The following is a 17,612-nucleotide window of genomic DNA, read 5'->3' on the forward strand; positions in this document are numbered from 1 at the left end:
TGCTCCACAAGTGCCTTCAGCTGCCTAAGACATAAGTTCTGTAATTCCCTCCCGAAACTGCTCTGCCTCTTTACCTCTTCACCTTTACGAAGTTCATTAAAACATACTTCCTTGACCAAGCTTTTGGTCACCTGTCCTAATATTTCCTTATATGACTCAGTGTCAAATTTTGTTTGATAATGCTCCTGTGAAGCACCTTGAGAGATTTAAAGCCTTTATATAAATGCAAATTGTTGACTGGGAGGTATAAGTGCTACTGCTGAGACAAACTGACACTTAAACATGTCTCCCTATCGCATATAATAAATTAAAACAATATTATATGTTGCCATCTCTTTGGCAACATTAAACCACATAGCATGCCAGGAAATTTGAAAGAAGAATAGACCGTAAATCTTCAATTGATAATTAACAAGAATGGAGTGTGAATGTGCTATGTTTCCTTTTACCAGCCACATTTCCCTGATACAATGGGCAGAATTTTTCACTCGGCGGACATGTGCATGCCTGACCCGCTTGAACATGAAATAACATGCGATGATGTCGGCTGACCGTGCCGACGCCAACGCGCGCTCTCGTGATATTTCGCTAGGCGGGCGTGCGCTGGAGTGGAGGCCATTAATTAAGAGGCCAGTTAAGGCCCTTGACACACCAATTGCCTCCAACTTTACGTAGCCCATATGATTTTTCGGCCGTCGCACGGGGAGAACGGACAGGCCGCAATTAACAAAAGCTCATTCACAGCAGGATAAGAAAGGTCAGTGGCATTGTCAATGCGAGGAGTGAGGAGTTTTGGATCTAACTTGCTGCTGGTTGCTTCTGTGAGCTGGACAGCTTCATCTCACTTCAGAGCTGCATTCTGAGCATTTTTAGGCTTCATTTCAGGACTCATTGTCTTCCAGGCCCCTGGAGGATTCCAGGTATCAGACAGCCTTCCATAACCCTGGTAATAGGGATTGTGGTCTCTGCTGGAGGCACCTCCTCTGAGGAGGACGAGAGGGGCAGAAGGGAGAGGAGACCAGGTGTCCCAGTGCAGCTTCCGGGGGAACGATCTGTGGGAGAAGAGGTGCAGGCACAAGGGGCGCAGGGCCAGCAGGTAGTCCAAGGCAGAAGAGGCTGCAGAAGACGGCACTGTCCCGCTGCCAGGGTTTACAGGCAGCGATACAGCTACCTCGATATATCCCAAAGTGCAATGCTGAAGAAGGCTCTGCCTCTCAAGGGAGACAGTGACCTCTATTTTTCAGATGATTGGGTCTGAGATCAGCTCCTACTGTGTAGGTGGACACCCCATGCCAGTGGCTCTGAAGGTCACAGTGGCCCTCAACTTCTGTGCCTCCGGTACTTTCTAGGGCTCAGTGAGGGATCTGTGTGGAGTCTCCCAATCAGCTGTGCACAGTTGCATCAAGCTGGTGACAGAAGTTCTATTCAGGTATGCATTGACTTTCATTCATTACCATACGGACGAGGCCAGACAGGCAAAGCGAGCCAGAGACTTTGCCACGATTGCTAGGTTCCCCTGCATCCAGGGTGCAACCGACTGCACCCATGTGACCATCAAGGCGCCAGTGGGTGAGCCGGGTGACTTTGTCAACAAGAAGGGATTCCACTCCATGAACGTGCAGATAGTCCCTGATCACAAGATGCAGATTCTGCAAGTCTGTGCAAGGTACCCAGGCAGCTCCCATAACGCTTACGTCCTGAGACTAAGGTGCTGAGGCTCTTCAGTGCTCCAGCTCGGCTGGATGGATGGCTGCTGGACGACAAGGGCTATCCCCTAAAAAGGTGGCTCATGGCGCCTCTCCACCACCCAAGAACAGAGGCCGAGCAGCAGTACAATAGAAGCCACGCCTCCACAAGGACGTTGGTAGAAAGAACCATAGGTCTTCTCAAGATGCGCTTCCGATGCCTGGACTGTGCAGGGGGCGCACTGCAATATCCCAGAGCGGGTGTCACTGATAGTGGTTGCATGCTGCACACTCCACAATCTGGCACCGGTAAGGGGTGAATCCACTGGAGGAAGAAGATCTTGATGCATCTGCACAGGCAACAGATGATGAGTCCAGTAATGAGTCCGAGGACGAGCACGGTCAGGAGAACACTGAGGGCATAGACACTGACCTGGGTAACCTCCAGGGAGGCAGCGACACCCGGGACACTTTGATCCAATGCTCCTTCAGCTAGCCTACCAAATAAGAACCACCACCACATGCCAGGGCTGCAGGCTCCATACATGATCCCTGACAAGACCAGTTCCTTGGCCAGAAACATACACTCTGTTCTTTGCAATAAAGTTTCAGGAGGCATGCATCCATCATTACATAATGGCCTTCCTTGCACCTACAGAACAAATGAAGTATACAGTGGCCAATAGCACAAAATAACATCTCATTTAATTGTGAATGTGAAACATAGCTGAAATGAACATTAACCAGTGTTTTTGATCACACCATGAAAAAATTTAATGCAAAATGGGGGAACAAAATATCACCCTTGATAAATCCGTCATGTGCTTAAGGTGCTTTACATTTACATTTGCGAATGCTATGTCTAGGTGCTTCCCCCTAGCTGGCACTGGCATTGGAGACAGCCTGCTCACTCTGCTGTTCTGTTGGCCTTGATGACCTTGGTGGTTGTCCTCTGGCCCGTGGGGCCTATGAAGGCCCCAGCTGGGAGGGAGCAGCCAATGCCATGACTGGTATCTCCCCAGTCGCCGCAGCCCCATCAGATGCTATAGTCACTGGCAGAAGGGTGGAGGAGCTGCTGCGTCAACCAGAGCACCCTGAAAGGAGCCCACAGAGATGACAGGCAGCTCGTGCGCCACCGTGAGGTTGCATTGGACCTCCCTGCTCACCATTGACTGTCAAGCACCTAGCTGGGATACTGGGCGCCCAATCCATCTCCCACACTGACACTGACCAGCTGAGGTCATTGCCGGTGTGAGGGCTTGCAGGCCCGCATCCGCAGGGACCCCTTATTGAGTCTCTGGAGCAGTCTCTCCATGAGAGTCACCACTCTCCATGGAGGAGGCATTGTGTTCGGCTATGAGGCTCAACACAGTGGTCATACTCCGCAAAGACTCCTCCAGAACGGACACCGTGGCACGCATTCCCTCATGTATCTCCACCAGATCCTCCCACACACCCCACTGGACATCCAGCATCTGCTGCCTAATGGACAACTCCGGAGGCCCATCATCAGCTATCAGCTGAGCACTGTCCTGGTCCTCAGCAGTCCTCCAACTGCCAGTGCCCTGAGCACTCTCTGCCTCCGCCTGCATTTCAAGCAAGTGTGAAGTGCCCTCACCAATGTGCACCGAGATACTAGATGGCAATCTTATGCCCACTGAGGTGCTGGTATCTGCCTGGTGCCTGCTTGACAGAGAGAGTGTGACACATGTGCGTGGTGAGCATGATGGTCCTCCAGGCTCCTCACAGCGACCGCCTGTTGGTGAGCCTAAAAGGGACAATAAGGACATGTCATTAGTTTAAGTTTAAGTCATTGGACTGTCAGTGTGCATGCCTGACACCCTGGTGAGACAGGGATATGCATCATGGTGCCCTTGTCTTTCCATTATCAATGGGGATTTCAGGTTCGAGGCTCACATCAATATAGAGACTACACTGACATTCTCACCTCAGTGCAGTTCGTCTGGCACCCCAGCCTCCTGACGGAGGTGCATGGTGCCTCTCCAGCTTCAGGGCCTCCTGCTCGTAATGTTGTGAGGATTAGGAGGTGTGGGGGTCGCCCGCCAATCCACGACCTCTCAATGTTGTTATGGGATATCTTCTCCTGAAAGGATAGAGGATTGATTAGACCACTCTCCACCTGCAGCGCCATTGCAGCCTGGCCAACCCCACCTGAGGAACACCTCGCAGGGCTCATTCGATTCATGACCCTGGAGTCACAAGGCACTCAGTCCAAGCAGCCAGGCTTCACCTCTTTGGCCAGCTCCTACCTCAATGACATTTGCCACTCACACTCTAACGCCTCTGAGGTCCACAGTGCGAGGGGGATGGCTAGCTCTTAACTGTTCTGCAAAGTGACCCATACCAACACGGTACTTACCCTTCCCGATCGCAGCAGATCGTTGAAGTGCTTCTGGCACTGCACCCATGTGTGCCTCACCACATCGTGGATGTTGACCCTGGATGCCACCTTCTCCCAGGACTTTTTGGTGAGGTGTGGGTACCTCCTTCTCCTATTTCTGGAGACAAGTGTTTCCCTCCTTGCTGCAACCTCCTCCAGGGGGGCTGCGAGGCACTCAGCTGAGAAACATGGGGCCGACTGCCCCACTGACCTGCCCTCCTGCCTGCCATGTCCAACCACAATGGGGCCCATGGAGACTTCAGCGTCCTTCCGTGGCAGCCTTCCAGGGGCTGCCTGGGCCAGTTATGTATCAGCCACCAGGTTACCATTGGACCCGGCGGACATCATGCCCCTGCCCCAGCCCATTCCTTCTTGCTGATTCCCCAGCCGCCTTTCACGCTGGGCGGGCAGTTGGCCTGCCAGCATGAAATCGTGGTGTGCTGCCGATCGCAGGCAGTGGTCGGCTTCCCGACTGCTGCCGCCTGCCCCCGCCGAGTCCTTACGCCACAGGTAAAATTCTGCCCCATGTATGGGTGAAGTTCTGTTTCTCATTCCACAAATGCTGCCTGATCTGTTAAGTATTTCCAACAATTTCTGCTTTATTATATGTAAATTTTCCTGACCTTTTAAGCGTTCTGAATCTGGCGGAGTTTCTGTAGAAATTCTTTTAGTATGGGTGGGATATGAGAAAATGGGGTACCTCTTTAAGCTTTATGCGTAGGATAATCATAAACCTTCCCCCACCTTTATAAAGCAGTTTATGATTTCACTCATGATAGCTCATATAGCACCCCCACATAAGGCAAATATAGTGTATATGCCAAAATATAATGAAAGGAAGGGTAACTTCATTCAGCCAAAGTTTAGAGAAATTTGATTCAACCATCATCGAATCTGTACAGTGTTGACACTTTCCAACCAGCTCATTACTAAATGATGTTTCCAATTATGCTGCAGCTATCAGCCTCAGCCAGTCTCCTCAGAGTCAGCAAGCAGGACGAAAAGGATGGAGGAACTTTGCAGGAAGTAGATTTGCAGCAGACAGAAGAAGTCAATTCTACATCGAATCAACTCTACCCAAGAAGAAGCCAAGTTCCTACTCAGCATGAAATACCTCAGTGGGTTAGTACTTGGCGGTGACCTCTGGAAACACTTACGTCTTTGAGTATTATTCCAATACTATGTTGGGTGACTTCCCATCTTCCAAGAATCTGAAGCTTAAACAAAGCCAATTATAAAGGCATAAGGCTGATTAGGTAAAAAGACTAAAAAATATGGCAGTAAATAGAAAGTGGGAAATATTTAAAGAAATAATTCAAAATGTTCAACAAAAATACATTGCATTAAAAAACAAAAATTCAGCAAAAAAGATAAATCTGTGCTTTTATAAGGAAGTTAAGAGTAGTATTAGATTAAAGGATGAAGTTTATAATGTTGCAAAGAATTGTAGTAAGCCTGAGTATTGGGGATGTTTTAGAAACCAGCAAAGTACTACCAAAATGTTGATAAAAAGGGAAAAGAAAATACAGGGACAGTGTCTCAAATCCAGCTGTCCAAAAACTGAAGATGTACAAAAACCAGATATTTTTAAAATGTGCCATGCATCAATTTTAATTGAGTAAAATAAAAAAATAACTTACATGGACAAATTCAGCTAGGTGCAGGGTGGCCGGACAAGCTATCTGCTTTGCCACTTCACACGCCAGGCTATTCTGCACTCCAAATGACCCTTGATCCAAACTGCCCACTGCCTGGACTGCCCAACCTGAAATCTGACAAGATCTGAAATTCGGTGTGGCCTTGGTCCCGAGGTTGCCGACTTTGAGACTTTGTACCTGTATTAGAGCAAACTAACCAGCAATATAGGCCAGGATCTTTAGGTTGGTGAGCGGGGGGGCCGGGCCTGCTCACTGACGGGTAAAATGACGCGGGATGACGTCGGGCGGAATATTTCAATTTTCAGGTGGGCGGGGGCGCGGCTGAATCAGCTGTGCGCCCGCCGACCTGTCAACGGCCTATTGAGGCCATTTAAAAAGTAACTGAGATACTTAATGGACCTGCCCGTCCTACCTTAAGGTTGGCGGGCAGGCCGAGAGACCTGGCGAGCTTCAGAAAAAGCATGAAACCTCATCCACAGGCAGGATGAGGTTTCATGAAGGTTTTAAAAATTTTAATAAATGTATGCTTTAAAGTTATGGACATGTCCCAACTCATGTGACAGTGTCACATGAGGGGACCTCAGGGAAGTTTTATTTTTGCCCCTTCACCATTTTTAAATTTGGCGCTGATCTCCCTGAGGCAGCACTTAGCCTCAGGGAGATGAGTGTGCTCTTTCGCGTGCGCGTCTACTCCTGCACTTCCCCCACTACGGGGGGAAAATTCTTCCCATAAAATAGATTGTAAGAATTTTTACAACCATATGAAAAGGAGGAAAGTAGCTTTAGTAAACATGGATCCCTTAGAGGCAGAGACAGGAGAAATTATCATGGGGAATGAGGAAACAGCAGAGAGATGGAATAAATATTTTGTGTCTGTCTTTACAGTAGAAGTCACAAGTTACACACCAGAAATAGAGGGTAATCTAGGGGCTAATAAGAGTGAGGAAATTAAGGTAATTAATATCAGCAGAGAAAAATTACTTGAGAAACTTAAGAGACTAAAACCTGATAAATCCCCAGGACCTAATGGTCTAACGCATGATTGACTAGTGTCAGTGGTACGTCATCATCTACGTCATATCTTATCTGTTAACCCTTTATACTAAACTGCAGCCCCCCCCACCCCCCCAACCCAAGTATGCTATCCTACTTTTTAACAACAACGTGAAACTATCTGCAGGATTTTCCCCACGGCGATTTGGGGGCGGGGCCTGCTCGCCGAGGGGAAAATGATGTGGGATGGTGTCAGAAGGAACCCCCGAAGTCATCCCGGTCCATTTAAATCTTCAGGAAACTCTTTCGAGTTACCAACAGTCACAGATTGCAACTTCTTTCGAGTACGATCACAGTTCTTGGTTTTCCGGGAGTGGGACATGAACCCACAACCCTCTGATTCAAAGGCGAGGGTGCTATGAACTGAGCCACAGCTGACACCTCTAAATCTTCAAGAAACTCTTTCGAGTTACCAACAGTCACAGATTGCAACTTCTTTCGAGTACAATCACAGTACTTGGTTTTCCGGGAGTGGGACATGAACCCACAACCCTCTGATTCAAAGGCGAGGGTGCTATGAACTGAGCCACAGCTGACACCTCTACATCTTCAGGAAGGTGGGCAGACAGCGAAATCAGCTAATTAAGGCCATTGACAGGCTAATTAACCTTGTTAAAGACCCTGCCCATCCCAGTTTAAGGCTGGTGGGCAGGCCAGGAGCCCCAGCGGGCTCCAGATTATTCATGAAACTTTATCCACTGGTGGGATGAAGTTTCATGTCCGTTTTTTAAAAATTTAATAAGCTTTATTTGTCACATGAGGGAGACATGTTAATAATTTTAATATTTCTCTATTTTTTGACTTCTCTTACCTGTCAGTAAACTCCCTGAGACAGCACTTTGCCTCAGGGAGCAGTGCGCTCTTTTGCGCGCATGCGTGAAAGAGAGCACTTTGACAGTTGGGGATTCCCTCTCCACCCTCTGCACTGGAAGCACATAGCGTTTCCTGTCGGGCAAGCTGCTGGGCAGGCCCGCCACTCAAAATGGCGGCGGGCCCCGTTTCGGCGGCGGGTGTTGATTGCCGCCGCGCCGGTGGGGCCCGCACGCCCACCAAGACAAAATTCTGCCCTATGTCTTTAACTATTCACATTACATTTCTGTAACTCCCTTTTTACAACTACAGACTCTACTCAACTCCAACTCCCACCCTCCCAAGTCACAGCCCTGGGAGATTCAATCTCCTTCAGTATTCTCGGCTTAGGGAAGACATCTTGGAGACATGAGCACCTTCTTCTGCATCTGGCAGGACTTCATCATCTGCAGGGTAAGACAACACTTTATCATCTTTGCTGTCAGCACAGCTGGGAAGCTGAGTGTAGGTTTCAGAATGACGGAACTGCAAGAACAAGGAAGACTTTTAAACTAAATACTGATTCAGAAGAGAAGACTGAAGAGAATGGATATTTGGACTCTCTGGGACTAGAAGAGAAGAAATCAGGACTTTGAGGAACCTTTTGCTCCCTCAAAGAACTCTGGGAAGAAGCTTCAGAAGAGGAATGTTCTTCAACTCTTGAAAAGACTCTCAGCCGTATCATTTACTGCTGTATCAAAGACTGAAAAGGCATGAAAGATCTGAGATTTCAATGAACTTAAACGATGAAGAAAAAATTGACCAACTTCCTGTAAGACTGTCAGGAATGGGCAGACTGAATGCAGGGATGATATTTCCTCTGGCTGGGGGGTCTAGAACAAGGAGGTCTCAATCTCAGGATACAGGGTGGACCATTTAGGACTGAACTGAGGAGAAACTTCTTCACTTAGAGGGTGGTAAATCTATGGAATTCTCTACCACAGAGGGCTGTGGAGGCCAAGTCACTGAATATATTTAAGAAGGAAATAGATAGATTTCTGGACAGTAAAGGTGTCAAGGGGTATGGGGAGAGCACGGGTGTATGGCGTTGAGATAGAGGATCAGCCATGATCATATTGAATCGCGGAGCAGGCTAGAAGGGCCGAATGACCTACTCCTGCTCCTATTTTCTATGCTTCTAGCTGTCACCCCTTGTACCTAAGAGGAGGACTTTGATTGGAAGGTCTATGCCGCCTGGACCTTGTAACTTGATGTCTGATGGATGAAATGTCCTTGGCTAAAACCAGTCGAGGTTATCTGCTAATATGTGAACAGCCATTCCAGTATCAATTTTAAAAGAAGTATTGAAGTACTCTGTAGGGTTGTTGTTTTTTGGACTTTCCGTTTCTTGGAAGGAATACATATCATAAATACTTGCTGGTCTGTGACCTCGATTAAAATGACTGGATTTGCAGAAACATTGGAAAAATCCAGTTTTACTGCACTGGAAGCATTCTCCTGGACAGTCTGCTGGACAGTCTTGTGTCTATGCTGGGTTTTTGCGCTACAACGCACGCATCTTAAAGTGGCTGCTAGTGTGGAGTTTCCCGCCCTTTCAGTTGGTTTGGTGGGCTTTTGTATGGTTGGGGCCACTGTCCATGGGCCTACCCAATATATGGAGTCATATGAAGCCTCAGAGTCGCCACGAATAACCTGATTCGATGCTTGGAATTGGGGTGCATTGTACACTGACCTGCCTGCTCAATAACAGAGTTCCATGTCGGATTAAAAAAGGTATCAAAGCCTTTTAATCAAAATCCGTGGTGGACTCCTGCACACCCTGCCTAAAGAGAATGCCATCTGCTACTGGACCTATTGCATAAAGAAAGGAACCAACTTGGAGCTTTGGCTCTGTTTTGTGAAGATCTGACACTGCTAGGCACTGGAGAAAATGGCATTTCCATAACTCCCACTGATGGTTTCTCTGTGGGTCCTCGAGGCAGTCAGACGGGCGGGGAAAGGGCAGGGACTGATCACCAGGTACAGTCATCGTTACCTCTCTCCAGTGTGCCTCATTCTATCAGTGAAATTTCTCAAGCTGCTTTCAAAAGTTTCTTTGTTCTGTGGTTCCTTCAATAACACCAATGTGTCTTTTTATAACGATGTCTCCACGGCTGCCACCATGTTCTAAGATTGGGTCCTTCTAGGCATGGGACTTGGTTCTTAGACAGATTGTAGAGATACTGTGACATTATTTAGCACCTGTTTGTTAGTACTACATCCAAACAGGTTACAGAGTAGGCACGTAGCTCTTGGGCATGATTCCAAGAGAGAGAGAGAGAGAGAGTCTAAAACATGACTGACTAGTGATAGTGTTACAACATCATCTCTGTCATACATTAGCATATCCTATCTGCTAACCCTTTGTACTACACCTTTGACATCAAGGCAGCATTTGACCAAGCGTGGCATTAAGAAGCCTTGGCAAAACTGGAGTCAATGGAAATCAAGGCGAAAACTCTCCACGGGATGGAGTCAAACAGAGCACAAGGGAAGAAGGTTGTGCTTAGTGGAGGTCAGTCATCTCAGTCACAGTATATTGTTGCAGAACCAAATTCAGCTGCTTCATCAATGACCTTCCCGCCATCATCAGGTCAGAAATGGGGTTGATCGCTGATGATTGCATAATGTTCAGCACCATTTGTGACTTCTCAGATACTGTAGCAGTCTGTGACCACTTGAAGCAAGACCTGGACAATATTCAGGTTTGGGGTAATAAGTGGTAAGTGACAATCTGCCACACAAGTGCCAGGTAATGACCATCTCCAACAAGAGAGAATCTGACCATCTTCCCTTGACATACAATGGCATTACCATCACTGAATCCCACACCATCAATACCCTGGGGGTTACCAATGACCAGAAACTTAACTGAACCATCCATATAAACCCTGTTTCTACAGGAGCAGGTCAGAGGCTGGGTGAGGTGAGTAACTCACCCCCTGATCCACAAATCCTGTCTATCATCTACAGGGCAAAGTCAAGAGTATGATGGAATACTCTCGCCTGTCCCCAATAAACATTGAGATAAAAGCAATATACTGTGGATGTTGGAAATCTGAAACAAAAACAAAAATACCTGGAAAAACTCAGCATGTCTGACAGCATCTGCGGAGAGGAATACAGTTGATGTTTCGAGTCCATATGACTCTTCATCAGAACTAAGGAAATAGACAAATGAGGTGAAATATAAGCTGGTAGAGGGGGGTGGGACAGGTAGAGCTGGATAGGGGGCCAGTGATAGGTGGAGGCAAAGAAGATATTGCCAAAGATATCATAGACAAAAGGATAAAGGGGCGTTGACAGTGGTGATATTATCTAAGGAATGTGCTAATGGGGTCATTAAGGGTAGCAAGCAGGACAAGCTAGTGGCAGATGGCCCTAGTGGGGGTGGGGTGGGGGGAAGGGATCAAAATGGGCTAAAAGGTGGAGATAAAACAATAGATCAAAATAAATTTAAAAATTAGTGGGAAAAGAAAAATATATATTTTTTTTAATTATAAATTATTGGGAAAAGGGGGATCGGAAAGGGGGTGGGGATGGAGGAGAGAGTTCATGATCTGAAATTGTTGAACTCAATATTCAGTCTGGAAGGCTGTAAAATGCCTAGTCGGAAGATAAGGTGCTGTTCCTCCAGTTTGCGTTGAGCTTCACTGGAACATTGTAGCAGGCCAAGGACGGACATGTGGGCATGAGAGCAGGGTGGTGTGTTGAAATGGCAAGCGACAGGGAGGTCTGGGTCATGCTTGCGGACAGACTGAAGGTGTTCTGCAAAGTGGTCACCCAGTCTGCGTTTGGTCTCTCCAATGTAGAAGAGACCGCATTGGGAGCAGCGAATGCAGTAGACTAAATTGAGGAAAGGCAAGTGAAATGCTGCTTCACTTGAAAGGAGTGTTTGGGCTCTTGGACGCTGAGGAGGGGGGAAGTAAAGGGGCAGGCATTGCACCTTCTGTGGTTGCATGGGAAGGTGCCGTGGGAGGGGGTTGAGGTGTGGGGGGTGATGGAGGAGTGGACCAGGGTGTCCTGGAGGCAATGATCCCTGCGGAAAGCCACCGGGGGGGGGTGAAGGGAAAATGTGTTTGGTGGTGGCATCATGCTGGAGTTGGCGGAAATGGTGGAGGATGATCCTTTGAATGTGGAGGCTGGTGGGGTGACAAGTGAGAACAAGGGGGACCCTATCATGGTTCTGGGAGGGAGAGGAAGGTGTGAGGGCGGATGCGCGGGAGATGGGCCGGACATGGTTGAGGGCCCTGTCAACCACCATGGGTAGAAAACCTCAGTTTAGGAAGAATAAACATTGCCTCCCTTGATGATTTTTGATCAACAAGGGAATCAAGGGTTATGGAGGACTGGCAGTTAAGACCATAAGCAGTTCAGCCATAATCTTATTGAATGACGGAGCAGCCGTGATGGGCCACGTGGCCTAATCCTGCTCTGTTTCTAATGAACTTATGATTTTATGATCTCCACCCTCACCTGGATAAATTCTACTCCAACAACACTCAAGAAGCTCGATACCATCCAGGGCAAAGCAGCCCGCTTGATCGGCACCACATAGAAGCAAAGGTAGAAATAGCAGAGGCAATCCATTTCCCTCCTGGTGTTTGATAAGGTTTCTGCCAACATTTACTTTCACAGCCACAACCCATTGTTAGTGACTGTCTTCGTCTCATCCGATGCTTTACCAAAAATCTTTTTCTCTTCCTTTTAGGTGTTAAGATACACAAGCTCCAAAAGTTCATGGATACCAACACCCCTCCAGTTCTTTCATCCCCTTCACTTCCCTCTAACCCCATCCCTTCTCCTAATCACACCTCTTGCTGTATATTCACAATACCCTCTGACCTTCCCCTCTCTGATGCTGAACAATCTATATTTAGCAAAGTACTCAGCTTTATCTCCTTTTTTTATTCATTCATGGGATGTGGGCATCGCTGGCTAGGCCAGCATTTATTGCCCATCCCTAATTGACCTTGAGAAGGTAGTGGTGAGCTGCCTTCATGAACCACTGCAGTCCATGCGGTGTGGGTTCACCCACAGTGCTGTTAGGGAGGGAGTTCCAGGATTTTGATGCTGCCTCAATGAATTTCGAGCTCATCACGATGTTAAGTCTTCCTCTTTGTGCTCTGTGCTCGCCTCTGGCCTCTTTGGTCATGAGTTACCTGCTCTTGATCTTTTCGTTGGGAACTATCAGCATGACATTGGCATTTAATTTCTCTGCTCCCCTCACGATTTGCTGCATATGGCCACAAACCACTTTAGTATCTGAGGAGTTGCGAATGATGCTGAACATTGTGCGAACGTTCGCACTTCTGACCTTATATGGAGGGAGGGTCATTGATGAAGCAGCTGAAGATGGTTGGGTCTGGGACTGAGATGATTGATCTCTAACAACCACAACCATCTTCCTTGTGCTAGGTATGACTCCAACCAGTGGAGAGCTTTCCCCCAGATTCCCATTGACTTCAGTTTTGCTAGGGCTCCTTGCTACCACACTTGGTCAAATGCTGCCTTGATGTCAAGGGCAGTCATTCTCAGCTCCCCGCTTGAGTTCAGCTTTTTTGTTCATTTTTGAACCAAGGCTGTAATGAAGTCAGAAGTTGAGTGGCCCTGGTAAAACCCAAACTGAGCATCAGTGAGCAGGTTATTGCTGAGTAAGTGCCCCTTGATAGCACTATTGGCAACAGCTGCCATCTTTGAGAGTAAGCTGATGGGTGGTAATTAACTGGGTTTGATTATCCCTGCTTTTTGTGGACAGGACATACCTGGGCAAATTTCCACATTGTTGGGTAGATGCCAATGTTGTAGCTGTACTGGAACAGCTTGGCTAGGGTTGTGGATAGTTCTGGAACACAATCCTTAAGTACTATTGCCGGGATGTTGTCAGTGCCCATAGCTTTTGCAGTTTCCAGTGCCTTCAGCCTTTTCTTTGATATTATATGGAAGTGTTCTTTCTCTTGCTCCTTGTAATTTTTTTTATTGCATTATCATCTTAGGCATAAAAATGAAAACAATAGGCCCTATCAATATGAACTAGTTTGTTTGTTTTTCCTCTACCGTTACAAAGTAAGACCTCTGATTTAAGAAGACATCCTCATTATTCCTGGCTTGCCTACGATGAACAACATCAGTAACAAGAACAAAATACTGTGAAGGCTGCCAATCTGAAATAAAAACAGAAATTGCTGGAAATATTTAAGCAGGCCTGGCAGCATCTGTGAAGGGAGAAACAGAGTTAACATTTAGGTCAATGACCTTTCATTTGAACTGATAAGGGTCAGAAAGGTAACAGATTTAAAGCAAGTACAGAGGCAGGCCAAGGGTGGGGGGAGGGCGGGGGGGGGGGGGCGAAGGAAAAGAACAAAAGGGGAGATCTGCGATAGAGTGATAGTCATGAGAGATTAAATATCAAAAGAAATTATAGTGCAAGGCAAAAGGGGGATGATAATGGGGTACGTTAAGAAAAGCTGTGTCTGAAGATATATTACTGGGACAATGCAGAATCATAACCAACAGCTACCATTCAAAAACAAACAAGTTATGAGCTGAAATTGTTAAACTCAATGTTGAAGGCTGTAAAGTGCATAATTTAAAGATGAAGTGTTGTTCCTCAAGTTTACGTTGAGCTTCATTGGAACAGTGTGGAAGGCTGAATATAGGGACATCAGATTAGGAATGGAGTAGAGGCATTGTTCCCTCCGTGGCGCAGTGGTCTATTTCTCTATCGCCGCAACATTCCCTCTTGTTCCCTCGGCATCTTTCCATGAAAGCACAGGAGATGCTGGTTCTGCCCTTTTACCTCTTTCCTTCTCACTGTCCATTGCCCAAATACTCCTTCCAGGTGAAACAGCAATTTACTTATACTTCTTTAAATTTTGTATAATGATTTCGCTGTTCACAATGCAGCCTCCTCTACATCAGGGAGACTAAATGCAGATCAGTTTGCAAGCATGATCCTGAGTTTCCAGTCTGTGTCATTTTAATTTTTTGTTTTAGTGGTGTGCTTTAGAAGAGATACAGAATATAAAAGTTGAGACCTAATAATTAATACACTTTAACCTTTAGTAAGATCACAACAGGTGTGCTGAGCACATTTGGCTTCAGACAGTAGTAAGGATGTTGAGGCAACAAAGATGGTACTGGATTAGCTAGGTTATTGCCTGGTATGAGGAAATCCAAATACAAACTGATACTTGAAGGGTCATGAGGACTCGAAACGTCAACTCTTTTCTTCTCCGCCGATGCTGCCAGACCTGCTGAGTTTTTCCAGGTAATTCTGTTTTTGTCTTGAAACGCTGGGTCTGTTTTCATCAGAACGGAGGAGATTAAGGGGTGATTTAATAGATGTGTTTAAAACTGTGAAAGGATTGGACGGATTAAGAGAGAAACAGACCGTTTCCAGTAGTTGAGGAGCCTAGAATGAGTAGACATAGATATACTATTAAATGTAAGAGATATTGAACAGAAAACAAGACAAACATTTTTACACTGAGGTTGTTAGGCTGTGGAATCACTACCTAAGTTGGTGATTAAAGTAAAGACCATATTGCCAGAGGAGGTGGTGGAAGCAGGTACGATAGTGGTGTTTAAGAGGCAGCTTGACAAATACACGAATAGGATGGGAATAGAGGGATACGGACCCCGGAAGTGCAAAATGTTTTAGTTTGACAGGCAATGTGATCGGCACAGGCTTGGCGGGCCGAAGGGCCTGTTCCTGTGCTGTACTTTTCTTTGTTCTTTGTTCATACTAACATTTAAGAATAGATTGATAGATATTTGAAGGAGAGGGAGAGGGTATATGGGAACAGAGAAGGAATCTGGGATTAGGTCTACTGCTCATGTGGGCGATAAGCACCAACACAGACTAGTTGGGCTCAATGGCCTAGTTGTCTGTTATAGCTTCTAAGCAATATTATGGAAGTGACTTGGGCAGAATTACTGAAGTTGGCAAAAAATGCATTTTTTTGATTAAAGTGAAGAGACAACTCACTGGTTCAAAAGAAAACAAAGAATCAGAATCAAAACTGAGGGCAAGTGTACGTCAAAAGTATCCTCACCATTGTAAGACATGAATTGTAATGTCCTTCATCATGTTTTTATAGGGTAGTGTATACAGCATCAGCACCTGCACGGAACCAGAGACTTTGGACAATGCGAATGTTACTGGTGAAATTGAGCTCTCTATCCAGTACAACTTTAAGGCTGTGGCACTGGAAATCCACATCAAAGCGTGCAAAAAACTAGCTTATGGAGATGAGAAAAAGAAAAAATGTAACCCGTAAGTGCATATTTCTAGATCAAGCTTTTTATTAAAAAGGAAATACTTCTATTTTTCCAGGCCTTTTGTGAAATCTGGATGGCCAAAGTTCTTCACAGCCAATTAAGTAATTTTAAAGTCTAGACATTATTATAATGTAAAAACTGAGGCAACCAATTTTCAAGATCCCACAGACATCAAGATAATGACCAGATAATCTTTTTTCATTGAATCATGGAAATTAATGGCGCTGAAGGAGAACTTTCAGGCCATTGTGCATGTGCTCTTTTTAAAAGAGTAGTCATGCTAAATCTCACATCCCTGCTTTTTAACCCTGTAAATTCCTCATCCTTAAGCGCTTGTCCAACTCCCTTTATTTAAGGAATTGGCTTCATCAGATTCTCAGTAGAATGTTCCACATCTCAACAAATTTCTGAATGAAAAATGTTCTCCTCTGGATCTTATGCCAATGACTTTAAGTCTATGACCTCTAATAAATGACCCACTCGCCAGACGGAATAGTTTTTCTGTTTTCTATGTCAAAACCTCTAATTTTCTTGTAAAACTCTATTAGGTGCCTCTGAACATTTAAAGATTTGTGTAAATGGACACCCAAGTGTCTCTGCTCACCTACACTTTCTAAACCTGTGTTACTTATAATATATTGTCTTTTCATATTAGTCTTCCCAAAAAGCATCACTTCACACTTTTTTGTATTGAACTCCTTCTGCCATGTTTCTGCCCATTTCACCATCCCATCTATGTCATGTTGTCATATATAGGTTGTATGCCAGACTGGATATGTAGGTAGATATTCAGCAAGATGATGTGGATGTTGTGCTGATAGATTTAGGAGTTGGGTTTATGACGTTGGATGCTGAGCTGAGTGATTGGATGCTGGGCTAGGCATGTTCAATTTTGGGCTGAGTATGTTGCTTGTTGAACGTGTCACTCAGATGCTGGTAGGATGAGTTGAATGCCAGATTGGGTTAGTTTGTTGTAGGGCTGTGTGGCTGATTGTGGAGTTGAAGGTGGTCAGATGCTGGTCTGGGTCAGTTGAATGCTGGCCTGGGTGAATGAAATATTGTGCTAGATGTCAGGTTGGGTGGTCAGATTTGGGCTTGATGAGTTTGAGGTTGAGCTGGGTGATTAGGATGTTGAGTTGTGTGGTTAGATATTCAGATAGATGAGGTGGTTGTTGGGCTGAGTGAGTTGGGAGTTGCGCTGGGTGTGTTAGTGGCAGGGCTGATTGGGTTTGATGCTGGACTGATGGGTTATACACTAGGCTAGGGAGGTTGAATGCTGGGTTGGTTTGATACAGGGCTGGGGGGTTTGGATGCTGGGTTGGATGGTCGGATGCTAGAATGTTGAGTTGAAAGGTGGGCTTGATGAGTTTGACATTTGTCTAGGTGAGTTCAATGTTGGAAGCAGTATGTTACATGTTGAACTGTGTAGCTCAGCTTTTATTCTGGGTGAGTTGGATTTTGGGCTGGGTGAGCTTGATGTTTGCCTCACTGAGTTGAATGTTGAGCTGGGAGTGTTGGAATTTTGGCTTTTGTGGGTTACATGTTGGCTGTGTTGTGTCTGTGCCAGCTCGCTGCAAGAGCAAATCAGCTAGTCCCTCTCCCCAACCCTTTCTCCCAGTGCTGAGAATTTTTTCTCTTTAGTCACTTATGCAACACCACTAAACTCTCAAGCAGTGCATTCCA

The 17,612-nt window shown here is 46.1% G+C and overlaps 1 protein-coding gene across 1 annotated transcript in view; it reads left to right on the forward strand.

Annotated features, from left to right (window-relative positions):
* The window catches only part of sytl3 (synaptotagmin-like 3), a 189,375-nt gene that overhangs the window by 129,593 nt on the left and 42,170 nt on the right, over positions 1-17,612 (forward strand). Inside the window, exons 10-11 of the mRNA XM_078556832.1 lie at positions 5,044-5,208; positions 15,749-15,924. Coding sequence (XP_078412958.1) covers positions 5,044-5,208; positions 15,749-15,924 — 341 coding nt within the window. The remainder of the gene's footprint in view (positions 1-5,043; positions 5,209-15,748; positions 15,925-17,612) is intronic.

The sequence above is a fragment of the Cetorhinus maximus genome, chromosome 14, assembly GCF_964194155.1.
Source record: "Cetorhinus maximus chromosome 14, sCetMax3.hap1.1, whole genome shotgun sequence".
NCBI lineage: Eukaryota > Metazoa > Chordata > Chondrichthyes > Lamniformes > Cetorhinidae > Cetorhinus > Cetorhinus maximus.